We start from the raw sequence: 12,389 nt of genomic DNA, 5'->3' as shown, positions 1-12,389 counted from the left end.
CATCAATAAAAAAAAAAAATAGGCAGATTATAGGTGGCATTCTATTGATTTTGAGTTTTGACACTACAAAACAAAGTACCATTAACCAATTCAACAGTTTCTTTGCCCACAAGTACTGAGAGATCCAGATTAAGAAAAGACCATGTAAATGCTAGATAAAATGATGAGGAACACAAAAGGAAAGAAATACGAGTTCATATATTCCATCTTTAGAATTTGCAAGAAATGCTCATTTGCTTCTCCACACCTTTCACTCTTCCATTGAATCCCCTACTTCAATTATTTCAACCTTCTCTTTTAATGGAGTAATCTTTGTTAAAAGAACCTCTGCAAAATTCAATCAATTGTTGAATATTAGCTAACAGGGACTTTAGGTCATAAACACACCAATTCAAGTTTGTGTCACTAACCAGTCTTCTCGGAGAATTTATATTCCTTTTCACTGACAAAGGTGCGAGGATTGGGCGTCAAATGGTTCCTCAAATACTCCTTGTGTCCCTGAACATGTGACAAGAAGTCAAGCTTATAGCATCGTGATAATACTTCGTTTTAAATGATGATAGACTGATGAAAACAACAAACCTTGGTTATTACACAAACATCGACATTGCTTCCACTGCCCAAGTCGTTAAAAATACCAGAGCATATTGCCTCAGTCACGATCTTCACTCCTTCATCCCTCTGCACCATTAGAGCAAGCAGGTTAAAAATAAAATAAAATAAAATAAAAGGTTTACACCATTTATGCCTACCCCCATAGAAGTTATTTCACATACCAACAAGAACAAAGATATGTTAAACTCACTAAAGCATCTGTAAGTATATTAGATTAATAGATTTCCATTGATAATCACTGCTGTTAATAAAATTTTATGTTCTAACAGTATCAAGGGAATACCAGCAATATACACACACAAGGTTTCAAATATAAAAGACTAACTTACAGTGAGCCCTTCTTTGTATTTAGTCTCAAATACTGACATTGCTGCAAGTGAACCAGAGCCCATTGTAGCAAATGGCAATGTATCGGTAGAACCGTGAGGATAGATCTGCCAAAGTATGCAAACATTTTCATAACTTCATAGTGTGTGAAGCACAACTATAACAATCTGTTTAAGAGTCTGAAAACTATAACTTACGGTATGTAAATGAGGCCCAGTGACATCAACACCGCCGAGGACCAAAGCTGCTGAGACATGACCTTGATAGCTAAAAAAACATATTACTATTAGCAGTTAGAAAAATAGCACAAACAGGAGAACATTTGATTTTGAAAATGTTAATGAAAAAAACTCAACTTGAAAAGATGTTTCTTAAGTAGGGTAAGAGCAGTAATAACTCTTGATTCTCGCCCAGTGTGATAGCGATGAAGCTGTAGTTGGGAACTGACCAAATCTACATAAACACAAACACATAAACAATGATTCCCAAAGTAATTTCCCCCTTCAATAATTGTTATACCACTAAACACTAATCTTTAGAAGACAAAGAAACTCTATTATTATCAAACCTAGAGTTATGAAACAAGGAACAAAGCATGAAATTTACCACTTGTTTGTCTTACCACCAAGTGGATCCCCAAAGTTACAATACTGGGGAATAGGTTATGAACTTAACATTTTCTAATGTGAGAAAACTATTACACATAACACATGTAACGTATTAAATCACAAATTGCCTTGTAAGATGTTCTTCATACAGTCACATATATACCTGTTACTGCCTCAGTATCAGCAGCAGTTCCGGCACCACAACAGTAGATATTGGGAGCCATATAATGAATTTTTTCACAATTCTTATCACAAACTATGGGTCCTTCAGTGGCCCTTGTATCTGCTCCAAGAATGACACCATCCTGAAGAAAAGATGGAAAAGACAAAACTATAAGTGCATAAAGCGTCAAAGCTGTCAACTTCGAAATTATTGAAGCGGCCTAAGATGTAGTTTGCAAATACATAGAATATATATAGTAAAATTATCATTCAGAAGCACAAAAATAACAATGGCATGCAAGTTCAAACATAAACAACTGTATCTTCTTGAAATGATAAACCCTAGGCTACAAATCAAAACCAATTGTCTTAAAAATTGGGCTTATATATAGTTTGAATTTTTTATAATTCAATAATATATTTACAAATCTATTACACTAAAAATCTGAATAACCACGAATATATCGATCCAAAATTCTTAAAGTAGCCGATTTCGAAAACAGTTCTTAAGTTACACATTTAAATGAAATTAACCCTAATTGAGAAAGACAATACCAAAAAAAATGCAATAAAAATGAGTGTACCTGAAAAACTAGACCAACAATAGTAGTACCAGTCTTTCGATAAGTTGGTGGGCGGAAACCTTTCTCCAAAAGCATAGCGTTTCTTCTGCAAAGATCAAAACTGAAGCCACCTTTGGGTGGAAGATCAAACTTCGACGACATTGTGAGCTGCAAACACGAAATGGAACAAAAATTAAAAACCTAAAGCGCAAAGAAAGAAAATCAGGTAATAAAGAAGGGAAAATGTAAAGAAAATGAGGAATATAAGAGAAGAGAATTACCTGAGAGAGTTGGAAGAGGAAACCCTAATCGATTTGAGAAGAAGAAATGGAGAGATCAGAGTGAAGAGAAGAAGATCAGTTGGGTTCCTCCTAAAAGCACCACGAGTCTCCTCCAGTAACCTCGACGACAAGAAAAGAAAAGAAAATCATTTTTAAATATAAAATAAAATAAATAATTTTACAAAATATTTGGGCTTCCAAAATAGGCCCAGGCCCAGTCCCAGGTCCATATATGTGCCTCACTCAAAAAGGGCTCTCTCTGCAAACTAGGAAGTCTCATTGGGCTTAGCCCAAAATTAATTAATTGGGTTTTAACAATCAAACAACACAAATTTTGTTAAAGAAAATGGGCTATTTACATAAAAATCGAAAAATAAAGAAAATCTTACAAAAAAATAACCATTTTTTGTTATTTTTACTGTGGCACTTATTTTTTAGTGAGGAAATTACATTCTATACCCTTTTTATATTGTCCTCTTTTATTTTTACTCTTTTTTTTAAAGTCTATCATTTTTACTTCTTTTTTTAAACATTGTACCAATTTTGCCCCTGTCACTTCAAGATACTCTTCATGTGACTCTCTTATGTCAGGGTATTTTGGGTACAATACATATAAAAAGAGGTATGTTTCAAATAAATATAAAATTAAAGGTAAATTTGATTAATTGATTAATAAAAAAGACATTTTTCAACTTATCCTTTTTTAGTACCAAGTTTTCAAAAATATTGTGCTACAGTTTCAAAATCACGAAAACATTGTCTCAATAAAATAATAAAACAACTTAAAAACGATTAACACAGCTAAAAGATAATTCTAGAACAACTTAATAAATAACATGAAAACAACTATAAAACAACAAAAACATAACTATAAAGCAACAGAAAAATAACAAAAAATTGACCTAATAGCAATATGCAAAATAATATCAATATCATTTTTTTATAATAAATGTAATTTGTATTATGATTTTTTTACTTAGTTTTGACAATTTAATTTATCTTTTTGTACTGCTACATTATTATTTTATGGAATTTGTTGTTACAACTTCATACTTTTATATTTTTTTACTTCATAATTTATTTTTTAAAAGTTAAATAAAAAATTACATTAATAATAAAAATAATAAAATCTTATGATTTTAAAACAGAGTATATAATATAATAGGTAATATATAATTAATATGTCAATATTTACTATTACACATATTATGTCAATTAAAAAATGGAAAAATTTAACCATTGTATTTTAATAAAATGTGTCAATAAAAATAAACTAAATATATGTATCTAAACTGCAAAACAACACACATACAACGAAGAAAAAAAAAAACCAGGAATTGAAACTAATATACACCATAAAAAATATACACGACCAAAATATAATTGTTAAAAATATTATGAAAAACACTTAAAAATAATTAAAAAAAATACACATATATATATATATACAACAAATTAATTGTGTGGAATGAACTAAAAATATATAATAAAAAATACAAGAGAGAAAGATATAAGAGGAGTGCTTTTAATTTTTTATTTATTTATTTTTTTGTACGAGAGAGAAAGATTGTTGAAAAATATGAGAAAAAAGGTCAAAGTAAAAGAATTATATTTTAGTAAAAGTAAAAAGAAATTAATTAAGATTTTTTTATAAAATATGATTAATTAAAAAAACAAGTTAGATATATAACAATTCTTAACAAAAATATCTAAAAATACGAGCATACATACAGAATAACCATAAAAAAAAAAAACATTAAAAAAGAGTTTTTCAAACAATAAGCTAAACCAAATCATATAGTTTTGTTTTTTCATTAATAAACCAAATCATATTAGTTATGTAAGCAAATCTTCTTTTTCCTGGTTTTGAGTTGCATGCAAAATATTATATAGAAAAGATCGACTTACTATATCAGTGTAATTAAGTAGTCACAATAATAATTATATCATGTCATCATACACATATTAAATTTTAAATTCAAAAACGTTTAGTTTATTTTATGACTTTTTCTTTTGTTAAAAAAATTTATTTTATAATATGTTGTTGCTCCTTCTAATATTTCTATAATTTGGATTGTGGCCAAACTTGAATATATAGGAAGAAAATATTAATATTGAACAATAATTAATCATAAAAAATGAATGAGCTAATTATTTACCAACTTTAACTTAGAAAGAAAATAAGTTGGATATATACCAATGGGCAATTCTTTTTATATTTATACTATATTGAAATAGGTTAAAATTATTTATTTTTCTTTTAAGTTATACCATAAATTTATTTAGCAATTCTTACATCAGTTTTTTTTCTTGTTGGGATTCGAATTTAAAATCTCATTTTTATGTATAGAAGTGTGAAACTACTTGATTATATTTATAATCATGCGCTAGAACAACTAAAAAATATTAAATATCACAAATTAAGAAAATTATTTAGATTATTGGATTTAGATATAAATTTATAATAAAACTATATTATAAATATTATTCTATATATATAAATATTGATATTATGCTATAATCCATCCTTAATTGGTGTCCCTAGGGAGAATTAAATGTACATTAAATAATGTTACACGTGAGATGATTGGCAAGTTTTATTATTTACAAAGCTTGTTGGGTATACTAACTACATACATACATATTAATTATAATTAGCTTGAATGTCGAGATTCATGCCATTAGGTACAAATTTATCATATATTCCACACCAAAACAAACCAAATAAAATAATAATAACAACAAAATAATGTAACGATTTAACAAAAACGATCTATGTTATCATTTTCAACGACATTCAAACAATTTTGGATGGATGACTTCAAAAGTTGGAGCAATCTTATAGCATTTAAAATATAATATAAAGGAAAAGATTAAATAAATCAAATTGAAATGAATTAGTAAAGTATTTGATACAAATAATAAATATATAAAAGTTTCACATTTGACTTTTTTTTAAGTAAAAAAGATAATTTCATTTGACTTTAAATGATCAAAAGAAATGTAAGATATTGTATTAATTAGGTTCTGAATTAAATAAATTTTAGCAAATTCATCACTAAATTAGTTCCTAAATATAAATAATTTTAAAGTTATATATAAAAATTATTAATTTTTGACTATATATATTTTGACGAAGTGATTAGAATCACTCATGAATTTACGAAGTAGACATTTGCCACCGACGCTGGAACCTAAATTCTCAGAGCGAGTCACATGGGACAAAACTGCCTCTGAAAATTTAAACAATAAAACTATAACACCTTCAAACTACGCTCCTAGCTCATTTAAATACATTTTCATTGACTAAATATTAATTATGTAATTATATATATATTTTAGAATGTGCTTTCTGGCCATGTGTTCAAAATTGTTTTTACATTTTACATGAGTAATTTGAGAGATATATCAAGATGTGTAATATATTCTTATAAAGTGTTATGTTATTGTAATTTAATATCAAAGAATTTAATAATTAGCCTTAAATATCAAGATGTGTGATATACATATTACCACCTCATAGTAGTGCTAAGCACATGTGCATGTCTCTGGCATTTTAACTACAGAATTGTCCGAGCTGTATAGTTTTTGGTTTTATTAAATAAAAAGTTTCTTTGTACAAAAACCCACCTTTCTATTGAATGTAGTTGAGAAACGAATTTGAGAGAAAATAAGCTTGAGTGAAAACTGTTACTCAGCTCTAAGAGATGATTGTATTTATATATGAAAAGGAGTACAATACAATCAATAACAGAAAATACAGTTAGAAACAGAAAATACAGTTAGGAAAACTAATTATCCAGTTATGAAGAGTAACAAACTCTTATCCTATACGCACAGCTAGAATAACTAACTATAACTAAAAGTGTTCACCAATAAATGTGTGTTTTATATTATTTATACAAACTTAAAATTTGAAAAACAAATTGTTCAAGGCTGAACAACTTTATGATTAGGTTGGACTCTTGTGTTAAAGAGTCTCATATTTTTTTTCTTTTGTAAAGTAAATTAAAAATCCCACATTATTAATATATGAAAGTATTTAATAGTTATTTCTTTTATAAGATAATGACTTAATTACTCAAATGGTTAGTTTATTTTAAGATAATGATAAAACAACATAGATTATTAAATAAATATATTAGAAAACTTTTAAGGGACAATATTTTTCAAATGTCAGTTCACCCATGATATCATCAATCTAATTTTAATGGTATATCTTTTTTTAACAATAATAATAATAAACGTTTGTAACTTAATTAAATGGAATAATGCTCAAAACTCTGTCATTGACACATCATACTCTGATGATCAGATTCATGATAGTGCAGAGTATTGGTCTGCTCCTCTTGCTAATAGCATTAAAGTTAATGTAGACGCAGAATGATGGGCGGTCTTTTGGTTCGGGTTTGGTAGCACGAGATGATAGCAGTTGGTTGATTGAGGGCCGAACCATCTTAGTGTTGAACAAGGTGGAACCGATCCTTGCCGAGGCTATCTTTGTCAAGGAAGCTCTTACTTGGATCAAATTGAAGCAGTGGCATCATGTGACTGTGGAGAGTGATTGTCTTGGGGTTGTGCAAGCATTACGCAGTTCTATTTGTATGATTTTTTTGTTTGGTCAAGTCATTCAAAGTTGTAAAAATTTGCTTGCGGATTTGAATACCGTTGAAGTTATTTTTGTTAAACGATCTGCTAATTTAGTGGCTCATAGCTTTGTTAGAGTTTCTAAGTTGTATCCTGATCGTACCTTCAGTATGGAGTCTGTTCCTACTGATTTGTTACCTTGTTTGGTGACGGAGTTTGTTGGTTAATGAAGTTTACATTTTCCATTCAAAAAAAAAAAAAATGTAAACAAATTATATAAATGATATTTACTGTGAAATCATGTTAAATTTAAATATATGACCCCTAATAACAAAAATAGCCTATTTTATTTTACTTTTTGATTGTTAATTACTAACTCAAAAATATGTGTATTAAATTAAAAAAAATATATATATATGATTTGCTCTAAAATAAACTTTTATTTGTTTAATTAAAGAAAAATTGATTTAGTTATTTTCTTATTCAAATTTATACATTTTTAATTAAAAAATAGAGTAAATAATAATTATTGAATATGTGATCTAATAATTAATATATCGTCGTGTCATGTGATTTTGAATTGGTATTTAACAGCCAAAAAAAAAATAATATAACTATAATAAAATCGTAAAATAAGATATTTTATAATTTTTTTTATCAGAGTCATATGTAATATTTACAAATATTAGAGGCTTCACCGCAAATTATTACAATATATAATAATAATAAAGCTAATTGAAGTGTAATTAATCATCCATCCTTATCTAATCAACAAAAATTCTCACAATTATAACTGCAAATACATATAGCCTGATCTAATGCCCGAGAAGGGACTTGATCATATACGGACATATTGTATACGTACGTACCACCATATATAATATATTAATGTATATATATATATATATATATGATTAGTTTGTAATATTTATGTATGTGTTTTCAGCTGGTTCAATCTCCAAAATCAAACCTCTTCGAAATTCCACATAAGGGTAAGCAAGCGGGGATTCATCTGCTTTTATCTTCCACCTACGTACGTACAAATTAATTGCAATATTATATATTATTAATATATATACTCATAATGATAATGTAGTGGTCATGATCATTATGTTAAAATATATAGATATATATTATATTGACACATTAATTATAATTGTTATTATTATATATGTAATCGTATTAATTAAATATTAGGTTGAAATTAATTTAGTAGTATGTGTAAGATATTAGTTAAATTAAAATATTACATTGATAAAAAGAAATAGGAGGGATTCACAAAGCTAAACCCTGCCTCATAGTAATTCCATGCAATTAATAAATATTTATGTCATTTTTGTCAACAGCAACATAATATATAATAATAATTAAGAAAATACAAGGAGAGAAGAGACTATATATATATATATAGACTAGCCATTCAAAATATATATATATATAGACTAGTATTAATTAATTTGATGATTTTGGTTATTTTAAATAAATGATTATTCTTTACCTATAATTAAGGAGAATATGATGAAGGGTGAATCCAATGACTACTTTGGCTAGTTCGGACCCTGGACAAAGCCTTGGTCCACCACCAAATGGTGTCACCTTCTTTCTCATCTCCTTATTATTATCCTGTTATTAATAATATATATATATATATATCATGTATACATATATATACATAATTAATGATATATAAATATAATGGTATATATATACGTACAGTACTAGTCCATCTCCAAGGATTGAAGTCGTGGGGTTTGTCATGAAGTGATTCATCAAAATGCACGCCTGTGAATATTGGAAACACTTTCCATCCTGATGGGATCACAATATCTGAAATTTGATGATAATGAGTTTTATTATCTTAATAAGTTACTAATATAGCTAGCTAATTAATACTTATATAACATATATGATAGATATATACCTTTATATTTTACATCTTGAAGAGCTTTCCTATGAACGAATTTGACTACATTTCCACACCTCATCGCTTCACATGTGACCTGATCACATCATTAGTAATTTAATTAACATTATATATATTATATATACACTAATTGAAGATTTGCATTAATATAATAAGTAATTAAATTGTGTTCTTAATTAATTAATATATTACATGGGAAGTAAAGTCCATTTTCTTGTAATCCTCCCAATTCAAGGGCTCCCCATCTTTTTTGTTTTCCCTTATTGCTTGGTGCTCTTCCTGTGTATATATAATTATAATATAGTTAATAATTTTTTTAGCTATGTATATATAAACACATTATATCATTAATGTTTATAATTATTATTATGAAAAGCTAGACAAAATAATATTTGTACCTTTAATTGTTGGAAGACATGAGGTTGATTGGAAATAAAGTAGAGAAGTAAGGACATAAGAGTTGCGGTTGTCTCATATCCACCTAATAAGATATCCAATACAATGCTCAATTTCTCTTCTTCACTTAGATTCTCTTCCTTTTCAATTATCATATCTAAGAATAATTCTTCTTCACCCACTTCGTTCCTAGTAGTTTTTCCTAGTACTCTTTCTTTTATTATTCCTTTAACAATTGAAGAAAGCCTCTCTCTTGCCTGAAAAAAAAAAAAAAAAAGAAAAGAAAAAAAGCAATTCATATTTATACATTAATAACTTATTACTAATAGTAGGTTAAGCTTAATTATGGTAAAATATATTAAGGTCTTCTTTGAACCTAACTTGGATTTGATTAATCAATATATTAACTAAAGAGTTTTATTTTTAGAAAAAATAAAATTTGAGTATAATATATCATTTTATATAATTTACATCAATATTTCCAAAATAAAAAATCTCCTATCAAATTTTATGAATTAATAATAAATACAATTATAAAATAATTTTAATTAATAAATACTCTCTATAATTAAAGTACTAAATATAATTAACCTCACATAATTTATTAAAATTAGAGTCTCTAACTCATATAAGTATACAATATAATTTTCTATATATAATACCTTGATTGCTTTGTAATATGATGTCCCGGGAAATAATATGGGCAAAGAAACAAAACCCTTCATGTATGTTTCAAACTCTTCTAAAATTTGTACAGTTAATGGGTCATCGGGTTCAATATTCAAAACACTCTTTACCATAACACTCAGTGTCATCTGCATCCAAAATAATTAATTAATATATATATATGTTATATATAAAAGCAGATTTAGTTCTTTTAGCTTAATATAAAAGGTGAGTACTGTTCATTAATTAATTAATATTATGTACATACCCTTTTAGCTTCTTTAAAGAAGGAAACTTGTGTACGGTCATTCCAGGATTTGAGCATGGAAATGACCAAATTGTCAACACATGCAAGGAATTTGGGTTGAGACTTAGATGAGTTGATGAATCTTACAATAATGTTCCTCAACTTCTTGTGAACATCTCCTGACACAACAAGTAAAGAATATTTGCCAAGAATACCATGCATTGACTTTGGATAATGTGCTTCGAATAGTTTCTCTTCATTTTGAAGAATAAACATGTTTAGCTCAACATCACATGAAACTATAGCCCCTGAACCAAATAAATGTGATTTGAACACCTTTCCATACCTGCATACATATCATATAATTATAAGTACAGACAAATTAATTAATTAATTAATTAAGAAATTATGATGATATATATATATATATATATTTATACGTACCTTAGGCAACGATCTTGGAGAAAAGAACCCAAAGAGTTAGAATTGTGAGGCTTTAGAAAAGCAAGAGTCTCACCAAAAAAAGGCAGCCATCCCATTGTACCAGCTGGTAAGTTTTGAGGTTTTGTAGGTAAAAAATATTTCATGAGAATAAGAAGAAGAAGAAGAGAACCCATTACGCCAAAAATCATGGTTATAAATAATATTGTACTGCTGTAACTACTACTCATCATCATCATATCATTAATAAAATTGGCTTCAACAATATCGGTTTACTTGTACTCAAAATGTACATATATGCACAAGCTTTTTTCCAATGACTACTTGGATATATGTATTTATATATATATCGACTGGTAGTACTTATATATATACATAGTTCAGTACAGCTTATAATTAATTAATTAATTTATAATTATGTATATAGTTTAATACTTTTGAATTTTTAAATATATTTGACTCTTGTGACAAAATGACAAATTAATAAGATATGTGTGCCACTTTCTTGCTCCCTTGTCCATTGTCATGACTGCACCCCGGTGAATATATATATATATAAATAATACATAACAATCAATGAAATAATGAGATTAAATTAATTAAAACGTTTTTAAATTTTCTTGTACAATATATATATGTGTAAATTTAAATTAATGCCAAATCCATGCATCATACGAAGTTATCATTACTAAAATTGTGTAATAAGTGTTAATAAAATAGTTTGCAACATGGAACGAAAGTTAATAAATATATCAAATTTATATTTTCCCATACCTAATTACTACTTTATTAATTCATACATTATTATTACATATTTTTGCGTCAAATATTCTCACCAAAGCTAAATTCTGAGAAGGTAGCTACAAATACTAAAATAAATAAATATTAATAATGTGGACATATGCAGTCTCAATCATATTCCCTTAGTCTAGTCATGGTCGTATACAATTAATAACAATAGGTTTCCTAAAGCAATAACAATAAAGAGGGATAACACAAACACACTAGACACTACTTTTGAAAATAATATTATATAAGAGTTTTCATTACAGAGGGCCTAGTATTTTATTGATTTGTAATATTATTATTGGTTTAATTTAATATGGAGTCCCAAATATATTTTACGATTTTTATTAAAAAAAATCGCTAACCAAATTATAAAGCGGCACTTCATAATAGTGTTAAGCACCATGGTACCTCGTAATAATATTTTTGCTATTAAAGCAACTCTAATAGAAGTATATATTTTGGTGCTTATTGGACTCGATATATAAATAATTTTTTTATTTAAGTATATACATAAAAAAATTAGTTTGATACTTATGCCAATGGATGGCAATTTTTCCTGTCTATAAAATATATTATTTTATAAAACATCAATATACATATTTTTATTGGAATTGGTCTTTGATATTTAAAGGTATCAAACACTATACACTACAAAAAATTGCTACTCTTAGTGATAATATTTTAGTCACAGCATAATTTTTTTGTGATTAAATGTGACTTTTAGTCACAATAAAATGTTACTTATGACTAAAACATAGTATTTAGTTACAAGTTGTCACTAAT

At 27.1% G+C, this 12,389-nt stretch overlaps 2 protein-coding genes across 2 annotated transcripts; both read right to left on the bottom strand.

The window, feature by feature from the left end:
- Window positions 1-19: 19 nt before the first annotated feature.
- LOC115699767 (proteasome subunit beta type-7-A) lies at window positions 20-2,712 on the bottom strand. Its single transcript, XM_030627314.2, has 9 exons — window positions 2,557-2,712; window positions 2,297-2,443; window positions 1,714-1,855; window positions 1,299-1,395; window positions 1,140-1,209; window positions 945-1,049; window positions 583-681; window positions 411-498; window positions 20-327 (listed from the first exon to the last, which is right to left on the bottom strand). Exons 2-9 carry the CDS (start codon window positions 2,435-2,437, stop codon window positions 251-253), a joined length of 819 nt encoding a protein of 272 aa, XP_030483174.1. The 5' UTR covers window positions 2,438-2,443; window positions 2,557-2,712; the 3' UTR covers window positions 20-250.
- A 4,921-nt stretch (window positions 2,713-7,633) lies between these two features.
- On the bottom strand, window positions 7,634-11,341 carry LOC115700900 (cytochrome P450 724B1). Its single transcript, XM_030628567.2, has 9 exons — window positions 10,821-11,341; window positions 10,398-10,722; window positions 10,126-10,278; window positions 9,466-9,720; window positions 9,260-9,346; window positions 9,065-9,143; window positions 8,858-8,970; window positions 8,642-8,766; window positions 7,634-8,172 (listed from the first exon to the last, which is right to left on the bottom strand). Exons 1-9 carry the CDS (start codon window positions 11,054-11,056, stop codon window positions 8,058-8,060), a joined length of 1,488 nt encoding a protein of 495 aa, XP_030484427.2. The 5' UTR covers window positions 11,057-11,341; the 3' UTR covers window positions 7,634-8,057.
- Between the last annotated feature and the right edge of the window lie 1,048 nt (window positions 11,342-12,389).

Source organism: Cannabis sativa, chromosome 8 (assembly GCF_029168945.1).
Source record: "Cannabis sativa cultivar Pink pepper isolate KNU-18-1 chromosome 8, ASM2916894v1, whole genome shotgun sequence".
Taxonomy (NCBI): Eukaryota; Viridiplantae; Streptophyta; class Magnoliopsida; order Rosales; family Cannabaceae; genus Cannabis; species Cannabis sativa.
Note: the sequence above shows the minus strand (reverse complement) of the source record. Positions and strands in the feature narration are given on the sequence as shown.

Excerpts from the sequence above, each read along its gene's own strand:
- LOC115699767 (XM_030627314.2), bottom strand. The coding sequence starts at position 2,437 with ATGTCGTCGAAGTTTGATCTTCCACCCAAAGGTGGCTTCAGTTTTGAT. Across the intron at positions 682-944 it reads AATACAAAGAAGGGCTCACT|AGGGATGAAGGAGTGAAGAT; the intron begins GTAAGTTAGTCT and ends CTAATGGTGCAG. Across the intron at positions 328-410 it reads TAAATTCTCCGAGAAGACTG|AGGTTCTTTTAACAAAGATT; the intron begins GTTAGTGACACA and ends TGAATTTTGCAG.
- LOC115700900 (XM_030628567.2), bottom strand. The coding sequence starts at position 11,056 with ATGATGATGATGAGTAGTAGTTACAGCAGTACAATATTATTTATAACC. Across the intron at positions 10,279-10,397 it reads TCTTTAAAGAAGCTAAAAGG|ATGACACTGAGTGTTATGGT; the intron begins GTATGTACATAA and ends TTTTGGATGCAG. Across the intron at positions 9,347-9,465 it reads ATGTCTTCCAACAATTAAAG|GAAGAGCACCAAGCAATAAG; the intron begins GTACAAATATTA and ends ATATATACACAG.